This window comes from Drosophila persimilis, unplaced genomic scaffold (assembly GCF_003286085.1).
Source record: "Drosophila persimilis strain 14011-0111.01,24,50 unplaced genomic scaffold, DperRS2 tig00000000-arrow-pilon, whole genome shotgun sequence".
Taxonomy (NCBI): Eukaryota; Metazoa; Arthropoda; class Insecta; order Diptera; family Drosophilidae; genus Drosophila; species Drosophila persimilis.
In genome coordinates, this window is record NW_020825288.1 from 6,996,486 (window position 1) to 7,014,358 (window position 17,873).

The window sequence follows — 17,873 nt, forward strand, 5'->3', positions numbered from 1 at the left end:
ATCAGCTGGAAAACCGCTGACACCCATACCCATAATCTGTGCAGGTCTAGAGTTCCCAATTTTCCTCACAAAGCACAATTTTCTCCGATTAGAAAGTTCACTGGCCCTGGCCCAGGTAGGGTGAGGCTGCTCTGACAAAATGCTAATGACACGCCAGGGGCTGGCGGAGGAGACTTTGTCAGTCCCTATAATGATAATCTATAACGATTAAAACAACGTATTATATGCCATTGAACCTTGATTAGTTCCTTGTTAAGCTTCATTTAAAATTTAGAACAGAATTATAGCTCAATTAACGAATGGGTTAACCGATCACTTTCGTATATTCTTGGAAATCCAACCGATGATGCCCTGTAAAACGTCTGCAAAGTGTTGCAAGTAATTTAAATTGAAAGTGATTCCTCAACCCACCTGAATACCGCTGCCTGTCGTCACCGAACACTCTAGTATGATCCACTCGCGTCCCTCCAAGCGGCTCAGACCCATCAAATCGACCATAAGGCGGCTGGACATGGCACCCAAGGCGTCCTGTTTGTTGGCCACAATCAGCAGTGGGACATTCCGCAGTCGCTCGTCCAGCAGAACATCACAGAGCACGCAACGAGCCTCGCTCAGCCGGGCCGCATCCTTGCTGTCGATGACAAAGATCTGCGGGTGGATCCCTTTTAGCTGGGTAACCGCTGATGAGTAGGCCAAGTCTCACCAAGCCCCTGACATTCTTGTAATAGTTGGCCCAGAGCTGTCGGTTTTTCAGCCGTCCGTTTAGATCAAACATCTGTAGTTTGGTGCTTTTGATCTTGAGGCGCACTTCTGTGACCTCCATAGAAGCAGTTACGTTCTGAAAAGTAGCCAGATAATGCGGTTCGGGTTAGGTTGAAACACTCTGACACCTTACACCGTCGCCCAATTTGTCAGCTAGGCTTCCGGTCAGAGAGGATTTGCCAGCATTGTCCAGTCCCAAGACGAGGAGACAGGGCTCCCCGGCCCTTGGGGGCAGGAGTTTGCGAATGAGCGAAACGGAGCCGTTAAAGCACATGGAGACGTTATTGTATTCAAGTACAGATAAATGTAAGTGTTCTATTAAGGTTGAAGTAAAACTGCATTTCTACTAAGTTTTAAGTATATTAGATTAGATGTACATATATTTATGAGTCGAACCTTAAAATAAATTATTAAACAAATTATTTCTTCATGTTCTGGCACACCCAGTCCATTCCCTCCTTCAGGCCAGTGCCATTGACGGCAGTGCAAGCCTTGATCTCCCAGGTGCGCCCCTGGAGCTGGACCAAGTTCATTCTCTCGGCCACTTCGGATGCAGTCATGGCATCGGGCATATCTTGTTTGTTGGCAAAGACCAGCAAAGGCACCTGCTTGAGGCGATTGTCCATCAGCATTTCGAACAGTTCGCTGCCCGCCTCCGGCAAACGGGCCCGATCCGTGCAGTCAATCACGTAGATCTGTCGAGGAAGGGAGTAGTTATAAAAGGATTTCAAGGGCTATCTTCGGACAGACTCACCAGGACATCGGTATTGGCAAAGTAGTTTTTCCAATAGGGACGGATCTTCCACTGGCCGCCAATATCCCACACATTGAGCTTGAACCCATCGGCTGCCACGGACTTGATGTTAAAGCCGGCCGTGGGCGTTACCTGCAGGGGTTCACTCCTTATTTTTGGGGAAAAACAGAAACGCTTCTGTTTCTTTTTCATACGAACCGTTGTTATATCCTCGGACGCCAGTTGCTTCAGAATCGTGGTCTTGCCCGCATTGTCCAGGCCAAGGAGCAGAATTCGTGCCTCCTTTTCCGGATTGGGGCGCAGTTTGCGTAGCAGCGAAAGCAGACCCTACAGTTATAAAAGATAATTAGTTTTAAATTCAATTTTTGAACTGTGCTTAGGGCGCCAAAAGCACACAGCAGTGCTGCAAAAAGCACCACACGACTAGTGTTTGGCAACGCAGGTTTTACGGTGTATCCATGGAAACGATCGCGACAACAAACAAAATTAGATTTTGAGGAAAAATTACTTAATAACAAATTGTAATTGGCTTATTACGCCACGAAAGAGTGCCCATTAAGTGCACAATCTACATACCATCTTATTCGATCTGAAAGCGGCCACAGCTCGTCACTATCTGTCCCGGAGCGGTGATTTTCTACGATAAGGCGTGCGCGGGCGCTCCTGAATGTGTCTTTTGGATTAGGAGGAAAACTGATAGAAAAAAACCACCACCAAACACAACATTTCAGGTTCAACGCCAGGCACCAACTACTACTAAAAAATTCTCTCAACGCTCCACCAACCAACAACAACACAACAGCAGCGAGAGCGGGCCAAAAGCGTCGCTACGCAACCGCCGGGTCTGGGTCTGTGTCTGGCCTGGCTGTGTGGAGCCGGCCGAAACGGAAGAAGATGCGACAGTTACTATTTACGGGCTTCAACGCATTTGGCCAGCATGAATTTGTAAACAGCCCCCACGACGAGCAGCCAGTGCCGTGTGTGCAGGCTTTAGTGGTTTGTAACTGGCAACAAAGCCGCCGAGCGGTTCGCTCTCTCACCCAATTGAAATGTATACTAAGCAGTCCTTTCATTATAGAATTAAATGCGCACGACGGCGGCAACAGCAACAGCAACAAAAAAAAGAACCAGTGCACGATCTCGATCGCTTGGCGTTACACTGCCTATGCCCTAGACCGGAAGTTGCGACTGCGGGGTCTGCTCGAGACGGAGCCAGGCGATTGCGTGGAAGTGGAAACCCCTGGGGAGATAAAAGCATTGGCCGCTGGCGACTCGCACTGCCTGGTTCTGCTGTACACTGGCGAACTGTACAAAATTCAGCCCAAATTGGAGGCGACTTTGCAAGCGATACGACTGGAAAGTCCCCCCAGACCAAGTACGGCAACGAAGCGGACTATTTTCGGGGCGGCCAAGGCTCCAGCACCTCCCATTATCGAGCACATTGCCTGCGGAACGAACATCAATGTGGCAATCAGCTCTGAAAATGCGGTCTACTCCATACCCAGTTGCCTGCATCAGTTTCCCGATCGCCAGTGGCGAGTCCAGCAGCTGGAATGTGGACATGAGCATGCCCTGCTTCTCAATGGCAACGGCGACGTATACACCTGGGGAAATGGTCTGTAGGTATTCCCGTTTATGATTCAGTTTTGGGTTATTGACACTTTTGTTTACTTTTTCACAGTCGCGGTCAGTTGGGACAAGTGGCGCTAGGAGTGGAAGAAACGCCCCAATTGATAGACGCGCTAGCGGGGATCAAGGTATGTCACTGTCTTCGTTTCTTATCTCAGTTGTCACAGTCACACTCGAGCGTTAATTGTAGATAACTGGCATTGCTGCCGGCGGATGGCACAGTGCGGCTATATCCGCATTCGGAGATCTCTACACTTGGGGGCTCAACTGCAGCGGCCAACTTGGCATGCGCGTTATGAAACCCGGTGGCTTGCTGAAGGAGCCCACCGTGTATCCCCTACCACAGCTGCATGATCTGCCCGAGTGCTGCCGCTCCAGCAGAGAGAACGAGAGTGGCGATGATGAAGGCGTCTGTGAGCCTCTCAGAGTTTTCGCCGGCTCTCGTCACACTCTGCTGCTTCGGCGGTGTGGGAGGCTATGGGCTAGTGGCTGGTGCATACACGGTCAGTTGGGCAAGCAACTGTGTGAGCAGAACTTTTTGGACGCATTCCAAGCTCTAGATGGAGTTGGTGTAGACCTCGATTTCGTCAGCGGCCTATGCGGGCCTTGGGCAACGCTGCTCATGGTGACCGCGAAGCAAAAGAAGAGTGTTTCCTCTGCTGATGCCATTTCTTGAGTGCACAGGTCATCCACCTGTTCTAATGGGGTTCGAATATGGTTAGAGCTAAAGCAACCTGTTTTCTTGTGCAGTCTTTTGTGGCATCAGACTAGATCAAGTTGGAATTTGTGGCCCACCGGATTCCGCCCCCCTAAATCGAGCATCCCTGGTCCACATGTTGGCAGACAAATTTGCTTGCAGACATTACATGGATACATATGTACTTCTATATATATTGCTTACAATTTAATTATTTCTATATTTTTCTTAATTTTTAAATCGAACATTGCTTGTGATCTGCGGGCACATGGTGTTCCAAGAAGAAAACCTTAACACTCTTGCTCTAAGACTTACACCACCACCGATGGTAATAGATATGATCGCGCAGCACAATAAAATCGCTCCCATTGATCCAAAAATAATTATAAAACACACGTGCGCCCTGGCGGGAAAAGTTGGTAATTATCGACGGGAGCTTAAACAACCGCTAACCCGCAGCTTTTGGGCATCAACTCGCAGCTCTCAAGACAGAACAGAACCACCAACAAAGCGCATACAGCATAAATGTGCTTTCATTTCGATTTTTGAATTGCATTAAGGGCGCCAAAAGCACAGAAGTGCTGGAAAAAGCACCACACGACTAGTGTTAGGAAGTGCTGGTTTTGTTTTTTTTGCTGAAATGGTTTTACGAAACTCGCAACATTATTCCGCAACACTATCAGCGCAACATCTATGAATTTACGTAATTCGCAACATTCCTAAGCAACATTATGTTACAGTAATGTTAAACTAAGCGCATGGGACAATGTTAATGTCAAAAGATGGCGCGAAAATTTAAAAATGTTCGTGTTCCTCCCAAAAGAAGAAATACTCTTGTTTAATTTAGAATGCTACAAATGAAATTTCAAACTCAATTACGTTCAATGAAAATCGCCACTAGAATTAGAACAGCAAGGCAAAATGACGTAGAATGATCCGCATTGCCCCTAAAACAATGCGAAATTAAAATAATAAATTAAAATTCACAGAATGGTATAAATACATACGTGGCCATGGGAACATTTTCCTTGAATTCCGATATAATATTGCCTTTCGGCTTGTACCGCGCCACAACGTAATGGTTTTCATCCCTATGAGGGTGGGAGTGGGGCGATGAGTGGCGGTTTGCTAAATACGAATATGATCGATTCACTCACTTTGTAAAAAGGCCAATACCCAGAGTTTTCGAAGCCTTCCAAATCATGGCCGTGAAATGTTCAGTTTCCGAACTCAATCTTGGTGCATTATAATCGTACAGGTTCTTTTCCATATACCAGCTCTCTATGCACTCTAGCGGCTTCTTGATAGTCATGCACAAATTTTCTGTATACCCATCAAGTTTCGTTGGCTCCAGCTTACCCTTCCCGGCCAGAGTCTGCATGGGACGGAAAACTATCAGTTGTTAGTGGTAGCTCTCTGGGATTTTGTTTCGATTTGCAGCAATACCTTGGCATATTCTGCGCATTCGTTGCTCAGGTCCGAGTCCAATTTCAAGTCCGGGCAATCGTGATTTTTTCTGTGCTCATTGTGCCTTGCAAGGGCATCCTCAGGAAAGCCCCCATCGATCTGGGCGAACTGCCACTAAAGTAGAACGGTGCTGCCAAATTGTATTTACTTTTATTTCACTTACCCCATAAATAGTTAACAAAATGAGTATAATTTTCAACATTTTATAAACTTTTTTATTCAGCCGAAAGAGTTTTACTTTGAACAATCGATTGGCAGTATTTGCCAGGGCAAAGATACAAGTCTGAAGGTTTTTTCCAATTGCATTTGACAAATATATGCTGTTTCAAAAATTCATCTAAAAGATAAAAGGTGACGATTGGGTGAAGCCTGAACCATATTTCGAGGTTTAATAACAATAAAGATCATATGGAACCGCAAAGGAACTTGTAAGTAATGGTCAACCAGCGATAGCTACAAGGGGCACGCCTCCTTGGGCTTGGGCATGGGCTGTAGGAGATCCTCGGAGCAGCACTCCCTGACTCCATAAAAATACTTTCAAAGTTTTAGTTGTCTCAAAGGTGCTCTAGTGCTCGTTCCATTTAAAGTCAAAACTTTTGTCATAGCAGAAAGGTAGTAAAATCTCTACAACCCGAATTTTCCTTGCAAAACTGAGCTCATTGGAAACTGAAATAATCTTAAGAATGGAGTGAGTGTTACCTTAGGGAAAATCATCTAAAAAAAACAAGTCGCTTGATTCTCCTCATTGCAGTGAGGGCATCTTCTGGTATTTGTTTTGTCGGCTTATCATATTCAGTTTTAGTCAGTATGGCTCCTGGGGCATTCAGGAGGACAGCGGCGATGAATATACGATGCGCAAGTTCGACTTTAAGGACTTGCATGAGCTGGAACCGGCTTTATTTTTAATGCTCCTGATGATCGGAATCTAGAACCTCCGTTGCCGCAACAAAAGTACAAAGTCATTCGCCTCGAGTGAAGCACACAAAATTTTTCATCTTGGGGTAGGACTACAGCCGTGCCATTGTGCCGTAGCCGTAGCCAGTCGACGTCGCAGCGCATTTAATCAGTAAATTGTATTTTTAAAAATGTTATTAAACAATATTTGCCCTAGCAAAAGTCAGACGAACATAGTGCAATAAACTTTTCAGCACTTGTGACTCGTCAGACCCGATGAGTGGCTGACTGCCTGACTGACTGCCTGACTGTCCGACTGATTGACTGTCGTCGGGTTGGGCCTGGGGCTTTCGTTGTGTTGGGGTTTTTCTTTGTTTTAGCTTGGGCTATTTTCCGCGAACGCGTGATAATTTCGATTTCGTTGAAGCACTGATCCGCGTGAAGGTTCCTCGTGCCACATGCGTTTATAAGATGGGATTCAACGGAATCAACTTGAAAACGATCGTCAGGTTTTAGGCAGCTTCCATGACTTTTTCGCGAGCTTCGAGTCTTCGCTTTGCCCCAACCATTGATCGTATTGTAGGGCCTTCAATGGCCGCCTCTGTCCGACCGTCTATAAATTCAGATATATATATATCTGTGTGTGCTCTATAAGTATACATATGGTGTGGCGGTCTGTGGGCGAGTTCAACGCTTTCATGTTATTTGCCAAATGAAAAAGTAGAAAACAAATGTTTATCTTATAATGCACTCTGTGTGGCAGTTCTGTTCTGTTCTGTTCTGGAAGACGACCGGACAGACGGAATGCGGTGCGTAAATAGGCTTTGCTTTGCTTTTGGGCTTTACGTTTTTATTTTTTTTCATTTTATGAGCGGTGGTTTTTTGTTGGGTTGGCAAACTTTGTTATCGACAAAAAAAAAAAGAAAGAGAGAAGAACTCTGGCGGGCCAGCGGGTGCTTGTCACTTTTAGGTCGCAAAACTATTTGCAGCTAGAAATTGCCACCGCAGAATGACTAAGAGAGTGCCGGGCAGAGCGGACGACAGAGAGATGGAACGATGGAGCGATGGAGAGTTCAAGCGCCTGACTCAAGGCAATCACTGTCTGCAGCTTATCAGGGCAGCAGCAGGAGGAGCAGCAGCAGCAGCAGAGGCGAGGCGGCAACCACTTGAGGGCCGGGCCGGGCCGGGCGAAAAGTGCTAATTGTAGAGCCCACCGGGGGCACAGGCAGAGGCACTGGCGTCTCTGGTTTTTCGTTTCTCGAAAAGTGTTATTCATGCGTGCCAGGAGACGCCAAAGCTTCAACAGAAATCAGTCAATCATAACCGAAAACATGAGAGAGCGACGGCTGTTGAGGACCTAAAAAACATGCTCATAAATATCCCAGATTTGATCCAGTCTAGAGGCTACTCTTCTCGCTGTTTGCCCGCTGTCCGAATTGACGGGATCCAACGCCGCATGCCCCCTCCCAGGCTGCCATTGGAGGAAGGCCTCCTCCCTCCACTGTTTGTGGTGTTGTGTGTGCAAAGGTCTCATCACTTGGTTGGCTCCCGCTCCCTGACCTACCTTGGGGCTGGCCTGTCTGTCTGGGGGGGTGTGTGTGCACTGCCTATTTACTTTTTGGCGTACATTGAACCGCAAAAACTCAACTCAAAGGCCCCTCGCCACCCCCGCAACTAATCGTCACTTTGTTTTTGCGTTAATGACTTGCCTTGTCCCTCTCCCACTCTCTCACTCTACCTCCTGGGGGAGGCCTACACACACTTGAGTGAATACACGAAAAAAAAGCGAAAAGCAAAACGTGTTCCCAAAACGTTTTGGCATCTCAAATGTAAATGGAAGCAGCTCCTGTCCTACCACTCAAAGTGCCATCAAAATTATGCATGAATGTATTTGCCTCATTTCTACACTTGCCACTGCCGCCTGCAACACATGCCTGCCCAAATATAAAAAAGTTCTAACATGCCCCGCACCCGCAGCCGAAAAAAAAAGGAAAGAAATCCGGGTAGAACGAATGAAGGGAATGGAACGAACGAAAATGAAACGAATGCAGCGTCGCATTTTTACGGCTCCATTCATGTGACGACGGAAGTGTCAAGTGGCTGTTGGCAACTCCTCGTCGACAGGAGGCGACTACTCTCCTCATCCTGCACGTCCTTTTCGTCAACGTCGTGGGAGCTGCTGCTTCGTCGTTTTTCTCTGCATCGAAAATGCCGTTATTGTTGCCAGTTGTCTACATGCTCTATGCTCTCTATGCTCCATGTACATCACATCACATCAGCGTCCCCTAACCTCTACCCCGGCCTCGTGTCTACGTGCGCCTCCAAGTTCCATTCTGCTTGCCAATCTCCCTTCTCCTCCTCCTCTACCTCTCTGCGATGGCGTCTGCCGTTGAGTGGGCAAACTTTTTAACGTACATATGTACATACATATATATGTATGTGTGTTTATGTGTGTATGGATATGTTAAATTTTTTTCACATTTTCCCCATTTTTCTGTGTGTATTTTTTTTTTGTGTGTGTACTTTGCTTCATTTTTCTATGCCCTTCATTTAGGTGGCTTTGTTCTTTTCGGAGTACAGTTGTGCGCACAGGGGTAAGTAGCCTCTGTCAAGTGCATGACTAAGTAGACGTACAGATTTTTGATATGAACCAATATTCGTTGGAAAGTAAGAAATGGCATAAACCCCGCAAAGACTCTCCTCTTTAGGGGGTATTGTAAATTGCCTGGGGTTTATATTTTCTAGTAGGAAAACCTCTGTCCAAGAGGTCATTTTCCAAGGGCTAGAGACCCTGCCTGGTTTGAAAGTGATTTCCCCAAAAAGACACAACCATTAAGGCACCATTTCGCCTTTTTGGCACTCACTTCCGCTGCACTCAATGCGCTGACAGATGTCTAATTTGTTGACAGCTTGAGTGTCCTGCCAGCACAAAACAACCGCCTAATTACAGTTAGCCACTTACTTAACCAGCCATGATAGACCCACGATTACATGATTACAATGCCAGACCAGAACAGACCAGACCAGACCTCCTGCATCGCCATCGCTATCGCTTTCGCTTTCGTTTTGAGCTGCTGCCTGGACATTTGCATTGCGTCTGGCTGTCTAATGAAATTCCGTTGGCTGCACGACCTTCGCCGACTAGTTGCAGTTTTTGGTCAAACAAAACGCCCAAAACGGCGCCATTCATAGCCACACAGCCACAGCCACGACCATGGCCACGACCAGGGCCGTTTCCCCAATGCCTGCTGGCTGGCTGGCTGGCTGGCTGCCTGCCTGGCTGGCTGTTTCTCTGGGTCTCTCTGGCTGGTGTTGTTGGTTGTTATTTTTGGCGCAGCATCAACATGGAAACGTGCTGCCAGTCAGACTGCATTTGCCGCGTGCCACATGCCGCCAGCTGCCGCTGCCTGCCGCTGCCTGCCGCTGCCTGCTGACTGCCTGTACATACAACATATATGTATATCTGTGGCAATGGGGCGACGTGGGCATTGGAGTTGGACTCGGATTTTGTATTTGTGTGGGGCACTGCATCCTCGGTGCCAGTGGCATTGACATTGGGCGGGCGAAAGTGTGGCACCATGGCAGGCACACTTCTTCTGCCTGTTGCTCTTGTATTTTTGGCTTGTTGCATGCCACAGCACAACGCCGCGTATACGTAATCCGACTGCTCTATTTTTATGTTCGCTCACCAAGAGTCATGTTCATGCATGCGGGGTAGATTATGGCTCTAATCAGTTCTTGATACGATGTTGGACTCAACGTTGAGTCAGAAACTTTTGAAAAGTACTTCAAGTCTCAATCTCCATGAACTGGATATTCCTTAGATTCCTTAGAAATCCTCCTTGCCATGAGTACCAAGAAGAAGTTCTTTCAACTTTTCAACTCGACAACTCTCGGCTTCAACGAAGCGGTTTTCAAGTCTTCAAGTCTTCAAGTCTTCAGCTTCATCTTCATCTTTATTTTCATTTTCATTTTCATGCTACCCATGTGAGAATCGAATCTATTTCAATTTTTAATCTCACTCTTCTTACGATAATATGAACAATTTTTTCCGTTGTCTGCCCCGAAAAAAAACCGTTGGACCACATGGCTGCTGTCTGTCCTCTTCCCCGCTTACGTACGTATATCCTGTCTGGCTATCAGTGTCTGGTCCTGGCCATGGCCCAAAGTGCTCGCACATTCGATTTACATGGTTCAATACTCGGGTGATTCTGTGGCTCCAACTCCGACTATCATTCTGTAGTATGGGTATTTTTCTTCCGCCATGTATATTTTTTTTTTCTTCTTTGCCTTTTGCTCGTTTGCATATTAAAATTTCATATGAATTTTTGCTTTATTAATATCTTGCAGTTATTTTTGTTGGTTGCCTTGCTGTTGTTGTTGTTGTTGTTGTTGTTGCTCTGGCTCTGGCTGTGGCTGGTGTGCCAGGGTTAGTTGGGTTCTTGCTCCATTTGCCCCATCAAACTGCACATTGAAATTAAATTTCATTTGTGTCTTGGCTGCTTACTGCCGGGGAGAGAAGAGAGGAGAGCTGTGGAGAGGTTTTTGTGGTTCTCCTTCTCTCCATCTGCATCTGCATTTCGATGTGGATACAGATCTGGGGTTTAGCCAGCGCGATTTATTGAATTATTTAGCCAGCAGCTGGTAAATTCGATTTGCACGCTGCCAGCCATATCAGATACATTTACCAGCACTTGTAGCTGTATCCGTATCCATCTGTACATCTCTACATATGTCTGTATGTACTCTCATCATCGTGTGGAGTTCAACTAATTTGTTTTTTACTCCATTGCATCGATGGCGACGTTGGCGACGACGACGTCATTGAAAATTAGACAAATTGAAAGAGTCAAAAAGGCACAAAAAATATATACAAATATGGCGAAAAAAAAAACACAAAATATATACGTATATACAAAAACAGTATGTGCTTGGAGCGAAGAAGTTGTGGAGCTGCACAATCAATTTGCACACACACATCGACACATCGGCACATCGACACAGCGGTGGCATGTCATTTAAGTAGCAAATATCGCGCGCCCCCAAATGTCCACAGGGTTAGGGGTACTCGCTTTCAATTTACATTTGTGTTTTCGTACATCATTTAATTGAAGAAATTTGTGAGGGCCCTAAAGGGTTCCACCCTGAACAAATCGTCTACCAAAAGGGTCTATAGATTGTACTAATTACAATCCTAAACATATACGAATTTTCTTAGTTATTAGATCGTATAATATGATAATAATCCATAATAATCAGTTTTATCGTACAATAAGTGTTTAAAACGAAATTTTTTGTGGTACCGCCGGATAACAGAGTTTTTACCGAAACTGTGAGTAGAGCACACAATTAGGATGATCGATATACATTATATAGATTATATGTATGTACATAGTAGGTACAGTTTCAGTATTTCCAGTTTTAAATGTATAATTTTGAAATTCTTTGCTTTATGGGCATTAAATATCAATTTTATTTAAGTACAGTCATAATAAAAAAAATATTTTTTTTTTCCTACAAGAATGGACCCAAGAGTTGTGCCGTTTAGGTTAAACTTGAGTACCTATTATTATGATCTTGTGTGTATTTTAATTTATGATAATTTTTGACTAAGATCATAGGGGTCATAAGTCCGATTAGCTAGTGAAATTATTGCTTCAATTGTTGTGGAACCATTGAAGATCTTAACCTATTTACTATAAGGAACATCTCCCTGGAACATCTCCTCTGCAACTGTCGGGCTTTCTCAAGGGAAGGAGGAAATACCTGGGCGGCCCGGTGCTGCAAGAGGACGCCACAGGAACTGTGGGTCTATGCTAATAACACCTCGATTCTAGAGGATACTCCCGCGATGCTTCATACCCCCCCTAGCCGGATAACTAAGGGCCGTACTGGCCTTTGCGTGGGCCCCGTTGAGGGCCGTCCGGGCTAACCTAACCTAACCTACTAAACAGAGTAAGAGTCTGTAAGAGTGTATTCCTAGTCATTCAGAGACCCTCTTTTGCAACGAAATTAAGTAATTATGTATCATGGTTTTACAAGAAACTTTCCCAAAATCCACGCTTGAGTACCCCTGCCAAGAGACATTCTATCTCTCTTTTGGCTGTTTTGTGGAGTTTTTTTTTCGTTTGTTGTTGTTGCTGTTCGCCTTCTGCTTCTGCTTCTGCTGGTGCTTCTTCTTTTTGTGCGCTTCGACGCGTCACCGATTCGCTGTGCGTGCACTGTGTGCGTGCGTGCGTGTGTGTGTGTGCGAATGCGTTTGTATGTGAAGTTTATTCAACCAAAGGTTCGGTTCATTGAACTTGGCCGAATGGCGAATATTCGGTGTTGTCGTAGGTTAGGCACCCGGGCGCCCATTGTGCATTCACGAAATGAAGTTGCGGCGAGTTAAGCACACTCACTCCTCCATCCACACTCCCTGCTTCTTTCTCTCTGTATCGCAAAACATATACATATGCATGTGGAATGCATTTATGAGAACGCACAAAAGAAGAACTGTATGGCTCTGACTCTGACTAACTGACAGACGAAAACTGTGACGAAAAGTGCAATGGCAAATGCATTCACATTCACACTCACTCTCGCACACACACACACGCACATCAAAAGCGCATAAAAAGCAATAAGTGAGCACTTTATGGCACTGAGGAAACGTCGCGACGTTTGGGCAGCCCTTCCATGTGTCGCATGTTTTGGAAGTGCCGCGGAGCAAGGGCACAGGGGTACCCGCGTAGGGTTCATAATAAACATTTATCATAGAGCTAATAAAGCAACGGCACATGTATGCACTTGTTAGGGGAGCCCCCACTTCGGGGCTAGGCTACGGAAGACATCGATAAACTTGCAATGATCTTTGAAAACATGATTGTTTCTAAGAGTCTAGATATTTTGTAACTCTACCAAAACTATACTGATGGGTTTGGATCAGTTTTTGGGAGCGCGTGCAGTCGGAGTGGCGCTTGATACCTTACTGCCATGTTTTCTTATAATATTTGTTCCTATAAGAGAGATGGTACTTGATGCAAGTTTTTCCTTAAAACTTAAAACTATTTGAAAAAATCAAGAAAATTAAATTAAAAAAAAAACTACAAGACATATTTGCGAAAATTATGACCGTTTCAAAGTACTATCAATGCACAACATTTATCAGAAATTTGCATCAATATATTGCCTGAACTTTCGCTGAATTCGGAGTTGTATCTTTTATTTTTGTGCCGTGCGACTGCCTTGGTTTTTGGCAAAAATCTCCAAAAAACGAGCAGTGATCCAAAATCGACCTTAGCACCAATTATAGGGCTACTCAAGATCTACTTTATAAAAGGAAAATAATTCGGAAAATCCCTCTTATTTTGACCTTTTTAGCACTTGCAATGTGTACGATTGTCTCGTTCGACGCAATGCCCATAGATTTAATTTAAATATGAAATATATTTATTTCAATTATGAAATATATTTAAATAAAATATTTTCATATTAATGTCAAAATGTAGAAACTCAGAGGAAATCTATTGAAGTGTAAATATGACAATTTCAGAGCTTTTTTTCTCTGGGAAAAGACTACCTCGGCCTCCCCCTTGCTCTCAAAAAAAAAAAACTCCAACTAACTGGCAATAGTAAATAAATTTCACAATAGGCAATTTTCTCTTCCAACTGACTCATTTCATTTTGAAGTCTCCATTTGTTCTCCCAAAACTCCATTCTTTTGTGCCCAGTCCGTGGCCAGTTCTGGTTGCCAAATAAGCGCTTTGTCTATATAGGACTATGAAATTTTACGCCCTGATGGCTTTGGCCCGGCTCAGCTTTGATTCGGCTGCCTTTCAATTGTCACCAACGAAGATCCGCCAGTCAACGTCAACTTACCACAAAATCTGCCAGAGGAGGAGTTGGTTGTCGGAGTTGGAGTTGGAGTCGGAGTTGGAGTTGGAGTCGGTGTCGGAAACTAGCTGACTGACTGTCTGTTGAGCTCGGTTCGGTGGCGTCTTGAGGCTGAGGCTGAGGCAGAGGCAGAGGCAGTGCCGGAGGCCGCCCAAAGCTTTCATAGACGAAATATGAGGCGCAACCGAAATGGCAAACGAAGCCGGCTGGAACTAGTGGCAGACCCAATCTTCTGCCTTCCCCAGCCCAGCTGCTTTTGCTTCTGCTTCTGCTTCCCCGTGCCTCATTTTGCATATGGGTAATTTGAGAACATTTGCGCTTTAACTGCAACAAACAACAACAAAAAAGAGAAAAAGTGCAGCATAAAAAGAGTCGAAGAAGAGAAATATGTGCACATGTGTCGCCTGGTAGGGTCTGGCTCTGGCCTGGATATCTCTTCTGTGGCCGTGTCCATGGTGTAGTACTTTCAAAGGCCTAAACCGATGTTTTCTTGTTGTTGGTGACTTTGAGGGCTTCATCATCTGCTTTCGGCTGGGCCTGGGCCTGGGCCTGACAGCGACGAGCCGGTCTATGGAGTGCCGTGGCATGGAGTGGAGAGTGGCTTAGGCTTAGGTATTTGGTCTAGGCGCTGCTGCCAAGGGTAGGAGACAAGAACAACAACCTCAACTGGCGGCACATTTCAAGTTGACTTTATTTTCAGTGCTCTGCTCTGCTCTGCTCTGGTGCCGGTCTTTTGGTCTTTTGGTCTTTCGGCCTCTCGGTTTGCATTTTTACTTTGCACTCTGTTTATTTTGCATTTCTTTGACTTTTTTTGTGTGTGTGTGTGTGTGTGCTTGGCTCCGAAACTTGATGAATTGGGAATTAATTCCTTTGACATTGTTTTCTCAATTTCAGAGGAAAGGATTGAGGCATTCCGATACCTTGCAGTCAAAGCCATCGATATGTACAGGACAGGACGGGACAGGAATTATAGATTCAATCATTCAAATAAAGGGATTGTTATGAAGGAAGACAGCATTTTTCTTAGATTATTAACGATTGAAATTCATTTCATCTAGAGGTGCCCTTGATTCTCTCTGCTCTCTGTTAATCAAAGACAATGAATTGTTCTTTAATCCTCCACTACCCCCCCACTGTATGGCCCCTGTCTGACCATGTCCTTATCTACAGGATACACATGCAGATACAGTGTGTGAACATGTGTTGCATGCAGCACGGTGCACGGTGCCGGCATTTCGGGGCATTTGATACTCGTACCTTTTGTGGCACAACTCAATGAAATTGTTTTTCCACTAGCCACTGCCACTGTCACCCTTACTCTCACTCTCGCTTCCTGCGGCGCTCCCTTTCCCTCTCGCAGACATTTATTTACACATTGGCTAAGCCCGTGACTTTTTTGCCACCCCTCGCGGGGACTCGGAGACTCAGGGACTCGCCTGGATTCCCCCAATTCTGCTTGTGTCTCCTCCACCTCCACCGCCGCCTCTCACGCTCCGGAATGGCCAAAGTTCATTGCACTTTTTGCGCAGAATTTGTTGCCTAACCAGCCGGAGAACAAACGCACGGACGTACGGACAATGTGTGTTGCTGCCTGCCTGCCTGCCTGCTGCCATTGTTGTACCCTGCTTGGGGTAGGGTATCACGATTTGGAGCAGATGTTTGGGGCTAAAAGAGGCACATATTTCCAGGCTCAAAGGGATTACGACTAAGGCTGGCAAAGGAATGATCTATCAGAAATAAAACCCATTCCTTAATCTCTCTATCATATAAAGAAGATGCCTCTGTAGGAAGCGAGTGGCGAGTGAGCCGGGGGTTGTCGCACAAGCGAGTGAGCTGGTCGTTGGCGCAAAAGCGAGTGTGGCGAGTGAGCCTGGGGCTCTCGCACAAGCGAGCGTGGCGAGTGAGCCTGGGGCTCTCGCACAAGCGAGCGTGGCGAGTGAGCCTAGGGTTGCCGCACTAGCGAAGCAGGTGGCCTGCCCTCTAGTTTCATATAAAACCGAATGAGTATTTCCGCTTAACCCCCAACATCTTGAAGGGTATTCAACCTTCGGCATCCAAGGCAATCCTTTCAGCTTGTTTTTGTTGCTGCTGCTCTCCGACTCTCTCTCTCTCTCTTTCTCTCTAGCTTTTTTAGCCCGTTTGAGTGTGTGCGAGTGTTTTTTTTTCGTGTTTGGCGTTAACATTGGCAGCAGGTGTTTGACATTGCGTCAAAGGTATCGTTGTTGTTGCTGCTGTAATGCTGCCTCTGCCTCTGCCATGGACTGGTTGCCTGCCTGCCTGCCTCAATGCCTGGCCTGACAGCCTGCCACAGGAAGCCGTACAGTTTGAGTGTGTATGAGTGTGCGTTGGCCAAGTTGTTTTCATTGTTAACAAGCTCTCTGTTGTTGTAGGTCGCAAAATGTGAGCCACCAGGAGGCGGGCGACAGCAGAGCAGAGCCAGCAAGGGGTGAATGAGAGAACGATTTCAGCTTATGCGAAATTAACTTTCGGCGTGTAAATGGGTTCCACAATTAGAGCTTGGAAATTGTGCTGTTTTTTTTGTTGCCTCTCTGTTTGTTGTTGTTTTTGTTTTTCGTCGAGATAGGCCAGAGGGGCTAATTTTGCTATAAGTATGGGATGTATGCGTAGACGCGGGAAACATGGTTGGTCATTAGCCTGGGAATACGCCCCTCTTCTGTAGTGGATCTTTCCCTCTCTCTCTCTACAAAAATGTACTTACATCTTGTATACAAGTATACAAGAAATTTCTTTGGCCAATATGTACAAAAAAACACAAATAATTTCCTATCTTAATATATATAAAAATCACGTTTCATGGTTTCTGTGGTGCAAACGGCTTTCTTTTTCATAATTTTGATGATTTTTATTCGACTACGAGCCAAATTTTCGATATTCCGCTCATTCGAAAGTGATGATTGGGGCTAAGGACAAGGAATGTGCCCATTGTCATGGGCTTAAATTCAAAGATAAATTGGGACTATTCAAAACTGCACTCACCCGAAAGTGATGATTGCTGCTAAGGACAAAGAAGGGCCACATTGTCATGCGGTTAAATTCACAGATAAATTGGCAGTATCTGAAATTCGGACACCACCAATCAATGGGTTGCTCATCGGCTTGGATTTAAATATAATAATCGTAGAACTAATTGTGCAAAAGAACAGCTGTAACAGCAGGCAGAATTGTTCCATTCAAAGCTTGTTCTTCACCCCATCTTTCCTTCTAAAGTCATATAATATATATATTATACTGTTTTTCTTAAGCTGCCTCTCTACTTAGTTCTAGCAATGTATATTGGGTGTATGTATATCCAATAAACTAAGGCAAATTATAGTTAATACCCCGCTTTCCTCCCCCACACAATTTTCCCTAACCAATTGGTGGAAGTCCATTCAAATCGCTTGGCACGGTCGAATAAATTTTCGCTACTAATCAGGCGGGTAATGGCAATTGGCCCTGCAAAACTAAATCAAATAAAACTTGAACTGCAGCTCGAGCGGAGTGGCACGTACTCGATGCGGTGCTCGGATGTCTATGAATATACTATATGCTAAAATAAATATCTGTTCAACTTCTTCTGCTTCACTTCTCCACTTAAACCGCCGGCCCTCTCCTGTCCATTGATTGCTAATTTGATGCCCATTTGCTGTGGGTTTTTTTTTCCATTTTTTCCCCATTTTTTTTTTGTGCCTCTGTTTGCCATTGGCCAACAGCTGCAATTGAAGGCAAATATTGCGTATACGCCCCGCCTGTCCGCCAGCACTTACGCATGATTTTCCGTTTGGCCATTTCCTT

General features: G+C 45.3%; 4 protein-coding genes across 5 annotated transcripts; 1 reads left to right on the forward strand and 3 right to left on the reverse strand.

Annotated features, from left to right (window-relative positions):
- Positions 1 to 231: 231 nt before the first annotated feature.
- On the reverse strand, positions 232 to 1,063 carry LOC6587877 (ADP-ribosylation factor-like protein 3). The gene is made up of 4 exons (XM_002012773.2): positions 896 to 1,063; positions 704 to 838; positions 412 to 648; positions 232 to 351 (listed from the first exon to the last, which is right to left on the reverse strand). Exons 1-4 carry the CDS (start codon positions 1,034 to 1,036, stop codon positions 313 to 315), a joined length of 552 nt encoding a protein of 183 aa, XP_002012809.1. The 5' UTR covers positions 1,037 to 1,063; the 3' UTR covers positions 232 to 312.
- A 46-nt stretch (positions 1,064 to 1,109) lies between these two features.
- Positions 1,110 to 2,498, reverse strand: LOC6587922 (ADP-ribosylation factor-like protein 3). Of its 2 annotated transcripts, XM_026984132.1 has the most exons (4): positions 2,093 to 2,498; positions 1,715 to 1,843; positions 1,517 to 1,648; positions 1,110 to 1,457 (listed from the first exon to the last, which is right to left on the reverse strand). In XM_026984132.1, exons 1-4 carry the CDS (start codon positions 2,093 to 2,095, stop codon positions 1,182 to 1,184), a joined length of 540 nt encoding a protein of 179 aa, XP_026839933.1. In that variant the 5' UTR covers positions 2,096 to 2,498; the 3' UTR covers positions 1,110 to 1,181. The 2 variants fall into 2 exon arrangements, with proteins under 2 accessions (XP_026839933.1, XP_026839932.1); XM_026984131.1 differs by having other exon boundaries at positions 1,517 to 1,843.
- On the forward strand, positions 2,411 to 4,225 carry LOC6587869 (RCC1 domain-containing protein 1). Its single transcript, XM_002012775.2, has 3 exons — positions 2,411 to 3,135; positions 3,198 to 3,273; positions 3,336 to 4,225. The coding sequence occupies exons 1-3, from the start codon at positions 2,411 to 2,413 to the stop codon at positions 3,819 to 3,821; spliced, it is 1,287 nt and encodes a 428-aa protein (XP_002012811.1). The 3' UTR covers positions 3,822 to 4,225.
- Positions 4,226 to 4,636: 411 nt separating this feature from the next.
- Positions 4,637 to 5,512, reverse strand: LOC6587941 (Golgi-associated plant pathogenesis-related protein 1). The gene is made up of 5 exons (XM_002012776.2): positions 5,473 to 5,512; positions 5,289 to 5,417; positions 5,000 to 5,217; positions 4,850 to 4,933; positions 4,637 to 4,789 (listed from the first exon to the last, which is right to left on the reverse strand). The coding sequence occupies exons 1-5, from the start codon at positions 5,509 to 5,511 to the stop codon at positions 4,714 to 4,716; spliced, it is 546 nt and encodes a 181-aa protein (XP_002012812.2). The 5' UTR covers position 5,512; the 3' UTR covers positions 4,637 to 4,713.
- Positions 5,513 to 17,873: the final 12,361 nt, after the last annotated feature.